The following is an 8,337-nucleotide window of genomic DNA, read 5'->3' as shown; positions in this document are numbered from 1 at the left end:
CTTAAAACATTCTGTCCCCTCTCACCCAGTGTTTCCTGAGCTTCCTAAATTGGACTCCAGATCTGCTCAAAAAGAGGAAAATCATTCCTGGTACTTGAAACCTAACCAACTACCCACAGATAGTGAGATCACGATTCTTGGAGCCTACAACCAACACTACTAAACCTACGTAATTCGTGACTACACTCTCACTATTTGTTTTTATACCATCAGATACGTTGTTCACATCCAACTTTCGAAGCTCAGACACCAGTAGTACTAGTTATTCAGCACCCTGAAGCAAGAGGATTTCTGAATGCAAGAATTTTAACCTAGCATGGAAAACACAAGAAGACTCATCCCTAAAAATCCTGGGCTCTGCACACAGCTCTTTCAGTTGCTGTTTCTCTGGGTCCAGAATTCAGTGAAACATCTTCCATTCCACAGTGGCTTTTCAGGGCTTGAGTTCCCTAGATTCTAATGGTCATGGCTCTAAGATTTGTTGTCTGTTACTTCTCAATTTTCCATTGACTCAGACAGAATAGCCCAACTCTCCCAAAAGCTTTGCCTGAGCATGAAGTCCTATTATATAAAGTTACAAACATCAACAATGTTCAGTTAGCCTTTACTGAATGCACTCTTTAGTATTTGCTTTCCTTTACTTAAGTGTCTTAGTTAATGTTATTATCACTGTGATGAAACACCATGACCAAAGAAACTCAGGGAGGAAAGGGTTTATTCAGCTTACACTTCCACAGCACTGTTTATCATTGAAGGAAGTCTGGGCAGGAACTGAAATATGGCATGACCCTGGAAGCAGGAGCTGATGCAGAAGCCATGGTAGGACTGCTTACTGGCTTGCTCATGATTTTCTCAGCTTGCTTTCTTATAGAACCCAGGACCCAGGAAAGGCACCATCCACCATGGACTGGGATCTCCCCAATCAATACTATGAAAATACAGATGCCCCATACTCAGGAGTATATGGGCAGCACAAATTGGACTCTGTGGGTTATTAAAACAAACAAAAGTGAAGATATGAAGTTGGGAGGGAGTGGTGGGTAGATCCTGGAAGGGTTAGGGCAGGAGTCAGGGATGTATATGGTCAAATTAAATTGTATGAAATTCTTAGAGAATATAACTATCTTTTAAAAAAAAAGAAAAAATGCCTTATAACTGGATAATGTGTAGGCATTTTCTCAGTTGAAGTTCCCCTCCTTTCAGTCAACTATAGTTTATGTAAAGTTGACATAAAACTAGACAACACAGCTTGGGTCTTGGGAACTGAACTGTTTTGACCCTTTGATTGGCAGCTGTCAGACCCTGCCCTGCTGTGCAGGAATCTTGAACAAGAGCTGTCCATCAGATAATTACCATTTATTTAATTAGATAGATAGATAGATAGATAGATAGATGGATAGATAGATGGATAGTTGGTTAGTTAGTTAGTTAGTTAGTTAGTTAGTTAAAATAGGATCTTGTGTATCCTAGACTGGCCTCAAAATTTCTATGTAGCTGAGACTGGCTGCTGAAGTCAGAACTTCTCAGGAGACCATGTTTTAGTCATGGCTATTCTAAACAATTGATATTGACTGTGAGATAGCTCTCGGTGGCCATAACAAACTTCAATGAGTCCTAGGTGACCTTGCCTCAGTGATACAGCTGTTCTTACTCCAGCCTCAGAAAAGCACATCTGCCAGAGACCAGAAACTCAGAAGCAAGCTCACTATTGACTGAAGAGAGACTGTACATACAAGATGTGTAATCAAAGGAACTAGACTCCTTATATGAGAAGTTGCTATTGGTAGAGTTGAGAAGCTGTGCACACACGTACTGCAGCAAGAGAAGTAACACGGTTTTCTTGTAACCCACTTTTAATAAGGGTTCAACCTCTCCTCTAGTCCACCACCCAGGAGAGATAGTGGAAGAGAAAAGTGAAGACCTGTTCAGAAATAATTCTTTGGGGGTGACCTCGATCTTCTTTCTCTGCAGTTCAGTCCCGTCGTAAACACCAAACATGACCTAGCAGCTACAGTACAGACCAGTCCTCTAGACAGGGATATCAAAGTATGGACCAGAAGCTATATAGTCTAGTTCTTTCAGCAAGGGGACACCAGGCAGCAGCTGTAGTTCAATCCTGAAGAAACAGCCATGTTTACCAAGTGGCCTAAGAATAGGCCTCGGAGGTAGCAAGATGCTGCAGGAACCCCAGGAGCAGTTCTTGGGAGAGTTTCTCTCAATGGCAGCGATACCATGTGTTGAGCTCAACAACACTGTGTAAGGTGAGCCAATACATGAGAGTATTTAGCAAAGAATAGAGAGGCAGAGCAAACCAAACCAATGATCAGTGCCCACTGTCTGTGGCGTCATACTTATAATCCTTTATCACAGGTCTTTTTGTATACTTGCTATATCCAAACCTCCTTTCACCTGTGTCTGCTACAGGAAAACAATCTTTCATGTTTTTGCATTTTCACCTGTGTGCCCCAGCAAAACATCATTTGACATAACTAACGTTCCAAAGAACTAGAAGTTTTCACATCAGTTTTCAGCCCCACTGTCAGACAGGTGGGTTTCTCTCCTGTACACCCACCTCCATGCTGTGCTGTAACCCTCAATAAATCCTACTTTTTAAAATTATCTGTTTGTGGCCCTTATCTCAGCCAGAGTGAGCTGAACTGGATATGAACAGATGAAATTCTGACCTTCAAACTCCAGGCACTCAACGGCACTTCTAGTGATCCTCGAGGTTAATAGTCTCAGGAGACTCCCATGACTGTCAGCTCTCAGCTTCTTCAGCAGCTGAGAAATTCCAGAGTGGTCAGACCAGACACCATGGAGAGCAGGAAGGAGCTGTTCTATTATTGGAAGGCCAAGAACCCACTCAGGAGAGAGACAACTCTCCCAGGAGAGTAACAGCATTAGCTATTTTCCTGTAGCTGTGATAAATTAACACCATGACCAAGACAACTTAGAGAAGAGAGTTTATTTTGGCTGATGGTTCCAGAGGGATGAGTACATCACAACAGAGAAGCACAACAGTAAGCTGCAGGATACAGAAGCTGAGAACTCATCTTCAAAGGCAAGCATAGTGCAGAGAGACTGAACTAGAAGGATCACATAGCCCCCACCCACATACTTCTTCCAGCAAGGCTACACCTTCCAAACCCCACAAATAGCACCACCAACTGGAGACCAACTGTTCAAATATCAGAGCCTTTAAGGGACAATCTCATCCAAGCCACCACGTTAACTATCTGGTCTAGGACTCTGATTCGTACGTTATTTTAACAAAGGCTATTGCATGTTGTAGTAACAAACGTGGGAGGGGACATCCCTGCCACCAGAATAGAGAATACTTGAGGAAGTTGTAGTCAGTTCCAAGTGCCACCCAGAACCTGCTGGAACTACACTCTGAGCTTCTGGGGGGCCAGGAGAAGAATTTAGTGGGGAATCCTGAAGCCAATTCACTGTAAGGCTTTTCTACATGAAGAAGTAGTATTTTTACCTTGCCACTATTTCTGTGAGTGTTGGATGATGGGACCCTGTTGATGCCTGAGGAGGAACAAATAGAGCCTGTGTGTAGGAAAAGGATACATAGGAAAGGAAGGAAGGAAGGAAGGAAGGAAGGAAGGAAGGAAGGAAGGAAGGAAGGAAGAAAGAAAGAAAGAAAGAAAGAAAGAAAGAAAGAAAGAAAGAAAGAAAGAAAGAAAGAGAGAAAGAAAGCAGTGAGACCAGGATCAAGATCACTGAAGTCAAAGGCAGAACAGTCTGGAACGAGCTAATAATGGTGACACTAACAAGGGCCCATAAGCTAGGAGACGGGGGCAGGGGGGGGGGGCGATGAAGAGAGGAACCAGAGACCATGAAGGGAGATCCCCTGAGGACCAACCACTTCCCTATCCCAGGAGATGGAGGGCAGATGTGTCTGGACATGAGGAAAGAACCTGACAACTAACATGGTGGGCACCTGGTGTTTAGTACACTCTAGGAGAGGGCTGGAGCTCTGGACACCTTGGCCCATAGACCAGAGTAAACTTGGACTCTGAAGACCCTACATCCAATTATAATCTGTAAAAGAATTATACATTCTTGCTAGCCTATATAAAAGACACACAACCCAGGTATTTTAATTATAAGCTGAAACCTGGCTTGGGCAGGTTTTAGAGCTATTCTACCTTACACCTCAGCCATATGTCCTTTGTTACTTGCTGTTTCTCCTGGCCATGTGCTCATGGTTCTTTCATGGTGGCCTCTTCTGCCCTCTGTGTCCTTTTTTTCTCTACGTGTAAACCCCAGCCAGGTAACTGAAAACCCATCTATCTCTATCTACTACCCAATCACAGGCTTTAACATTTTATTGACCAATTAGCTTGGAGAGCAAGGTTACACAGCTTGTATTTGAGGGTCTCCCCATCTCTAAGGATCTCCTCATCACAGGCAACCAAATCTCAGGGACCAGTATTTAGCATTTGAACACATAGCAGTAACAGACCAACCCACTCCAATAAACCTGACATCAGTTCAAGTCCCATTACCCCTCAGCACTGCTGAAACTCTAGACAGACACTTCAGCTTGGTAAGAAAGTCTCTGCTTCCTGCAGGCCATGAAAAGTTGATGGGACATCATGAATTTTATGGATGAGCACAGCCACTGCCCAGAGTTTCCTAGTAGTCCCTAATCATCCCTATGAATACATCCTCATGCAGTACTCATGCTGAAGAATAAAATGTTAGGTGGGAAGAGAAGGCAAGAAGTGATGTTCTGAGCTGTGGAATGTAGGAGAGGGACCCAAGGCTGTGACAAAGGGAAATTACCAACACCACAGCCACTAGCGGCTCTGAGCATGGAGAATTCTCTAACTAACAACTTCTAGTGGTCTAGCATGGGTGAACTAAACTTTCTGTGGGTAGTTTACCAGATTAATCACAACCTACTTGTTTGAGGCCATAGGGGCAGGTGACTCGATCATCTATCAAAATCCCTGATCATGTAGCAACTAGTGACATAAGGAAATGTTAAACACATCACAAATCAGAGTAATTGCAAATGTTCTCAGGGCTTTCTTTTCTTCTTTTTGTCTGTAAAATGAGCAACTTAGAATCATCCCTTTGAAGAGATAAATTTTGGACTCTTTGAAAGATATGATGTGGCATCATCCAATTCAAAAGCCTGATCTCAATTATTTACCATTACCCTCAGGCACAGTAATGCTAAGCACTGGACTTGTCTGGATCTCTGTTTATAAAACTGAAGAAATACATGGTGTAGAGGAGTCCTCTCAGCTCTAGAAACTTCAGATTCTAGGTTCTGAGAATTATTCTCTTTAGGGCTCCTTTGATGTCATGATTCCTCATGCTGTAGATGAAAGTGTTGGCCATGGGTGTCACCACTTTGAAGATGATAGAGGCCACTGCATCCTGCAGTGAGTAGGAGGAAGAAGGATGCTTATAAGCCACCAGGATCACCCCATAGAAGAGGCATACTACAGTGAGATGAAACCCACATGTGGATAGGGCTTTCCTTATCCTGTGAGCAGAGGGCATCTTCAAGACCTTAGCATAGATGTAGGCATAAGAAAGAACAATGGATATAAGTGGGGTCAGGAATATCAAGGGACCCTCAGTGAAGGCTGCAACATCATTTATAAAAGTGTCAGAACAAGAGAGCTTCAGGACAAGATAAGGGTCGAAGAAGAAGTGGTGCACTGCATTGTGGGAACAGAAGGTGAGTCGAACCATGAGGAGAGTATGCAAGAGAGCATGCAGGTTTGTGATGGCCCATGATATGGCCACCAGGAGGACACAGAGTCTGGGCCTCATCATCATGGTGTAGTGGAGAGGGTGACAGATGGCCACATAGNGGTCATAGGCCATCACACTCAGGAGGAANCCATCCATGTTGATNANTGTGATGAAGAAATAGATCTGGGCCATATACTCTGCGTAAGAGATGGACTTGCTTCTCAACACGTGGTTCACCAGAGCCTTGGGGACAGTGACTGAGGAAAAGCAGATGTCAACACTGGAGAGGTTGGCCAAGAAGAAGTACATGGGTGTGTGGAGATGAGGGTCACAGCTGATGGCCAAGATGATGAGAAGGTTCCCAGAGATGGTGACCATGTTCATGCCCAAGAACATTCCAAAGACAATCTCTTCTTGCCCTGATTTTCCAGAGAATCCCAGGAGGACAAATTCTGTAGCTGTCTGATTGGGACCATCCATGTTTTTGCAGGAGAAAGTGAGATCATGCAGTGAAATTTTATTCACCAATACTTGGAAGAAAAAGGCAGTTTGCAAATATTTACTCACTGGTTGAGAATTTACTGCTAGCCAGTTGCCTCACTGTGTATTTTTTTTTTAGCAAAAGAGTGCTCCATTTTGAGAGGATTGAATTCTAGTGACTATAGTTTTATTAATTCTGCTCTTGTTTGCTTAATTTTATATATACATGTATATATATATATATTTATGTTACACTATATTATATATGCACATTTTATACAATAGTTAACTCAGTCTAGGAGCTGATATAGTATATACCACTATATGTATAAGGAAACTGAGAAGTGGACATCCAAGTGATTTATCAAGATTGGCTGATCAATATCAATGGGAGTTCAAAATGAGCTGACGGTCCTGTTCTTGGTGTTATACATATACACCTATGGGCATGTATGTACACACATACACAAACACAACCACATGTGCATTCATGAGCATACGCCATGCACAACATACTCATGAGAAGCACATACTACACACACACACACACACACACACACACACACTTTTTCTCACAAGTCCTTTTGTCTTACCAAAAGTGTCTAGGCTCAAATAATTCTCCTGCGTCCATAGCCAACTGGTTGGGACTGTAGACAGCTACCACAGCCCGGCGATTTTTATGTTCTACTAGCTACCATTTATTGAATTTTCATCAAATGAAAAACACTACTAAGTGTCATATATAAACCTGAACATTTTTCTGTGGCTTTTCTATTTTCTCACAATTTGGAGAGCCGCTAGGCTTTGATGGGCCTGCCTGGAGTTGATCCTCAGCATTCTCTCTGCTGCTAAGATGTCTTTACCACATCTCACAGTGTTTTGTGTGCTGACCTGAGCTGCTGGCCAGACTCCTGTGTGCTGTGTCTCTCTCCTTTCCGCACTCTAAAGATGGTTCCAAGAACATTTTCTATTGGCAAGGAAATTTTTACAGGTGGATAAAATTAAATTCATGTATATCTCAAAAGATAATCCCAAGACTAAGAAATCACCGGGGCAGGAGGTGAGCAAAGCCTGAGGAGCAGTACAAGGCTGTTCAAGCTGGGAGGGGGAGGAGAGTTATCCCACAAGTGATCAAAGGCCTGGGGACAGAGAAGAGAGATGATGGGCAGCAACGATAACATGAATAGCCCGACTTCAGGGACAGAACATGATATAGGAGATTGATAATATTGGTTATAAGATATGCATATTGTAAGGACAGGGCGGTGAACTGCTACTTTAGGGGCAAAATTGAGCAAAGTGCTGAGATGTGAAATCCAAGTTAACTTCTACAATGTTGCAATGGATATAGAACAATGTAATAAACGAATAAACAAAGCTAAAGCATGGGCTAGGAAGCTGGCTCTGTAGATAAAGCACTTGCCATGCAAGTGTGAAGACCTGAGTTCAAATCCCCAGAGTCCATGTAAAACCCCACACCACAGTGCACATTTCTGCCTCCGTACTCTCATGGTGAAATGAGGAACAGATTTCTATATGAGTGCTACAGCACACATGCATACCATACACGTATTAAAGTTTAAAAAGCTAGAATATGCTTCTGATGGGTCACGGGGTCAGTGGACTAGGGAGTGATAGGTAGTCCAGAAGGACAAACGAGATTCCTTCGACTAGAGATGCTAATGTTCTAGACTCCAGGCAGTTCGCCATCCAAGACAGAAAGAGAGATGCAGTGAGATGCTTGCTCCAGTGGGGCAGGACCACAGCTAAAGGTAAACCCAGAGGACGTTAAGCTGCAGTTTTTTGTGTATTTTCCTGTGTATTGAGAGATAGACAAGATGTTCAATTGCTGGGAGCAGACCTAGAAAATATCATACATTAAGTCCTAGTGTGCAGGTTCCACAGGACACTGGTGCATTATGGTAGGTTAGGTCATGCATGGATGCCTCTTACTTTGTCTCTTAACCTTCGGCTTTCGGATTTCAATCCCACTCCACCTTAAGCTTCCTTGTGGAGAGGAAAGGCTGCCACCAAGAGTGTCAAAAAGAACCTAAACCTAAATGTGCATCTGTTTTGCTCCATTAACTTCTGTGAGTCGTGGGAGTGTCGAGGTGTGTGGGGTGTCTGAGATAT

General features: G+C 43.2%; 1 protein-coding gene across 1 annotated transcript; it reads right to left on the bottom strand.

The window, feature by feature from the left end:
* Positions 1 to 5,283: 5,283 nt before the first annotated feature.
* LOC110306179 (olfactory receptor 1F1-like) lies at positions 5,284 to 6,204 on the bottom strand. Its single transcript, XM_021178380.1, has one exon. It carries the CDS (start codon positions 6,202 to 6,204, stop codon positions 5,284 to 5,286), a length of 921 nt encoding a protein of 306 aa, XP_021034039.1.
* Between the last annotated feature and the right edge of the window lie 2,133 nt (positions 6,205 to 8,337).

This window comes from Mus caroli, chromosome 11 (assembly GCF_900094665.2).
Source record: "Mus caroli chromosome 11, CAROLI_EIJ_v1.1, whole genome shotgun sequence".
In the NCBI taxonomy this organism is placed as follows: domain Eukaryota; kingdom Metazoa; phylum Chordata; class Mammalia; order Rodentia; family Muridae; genus Mus; species Mus caroli.
This window is presented reverse-complemented; position numbering and strand designations above follow the sequence as displayed.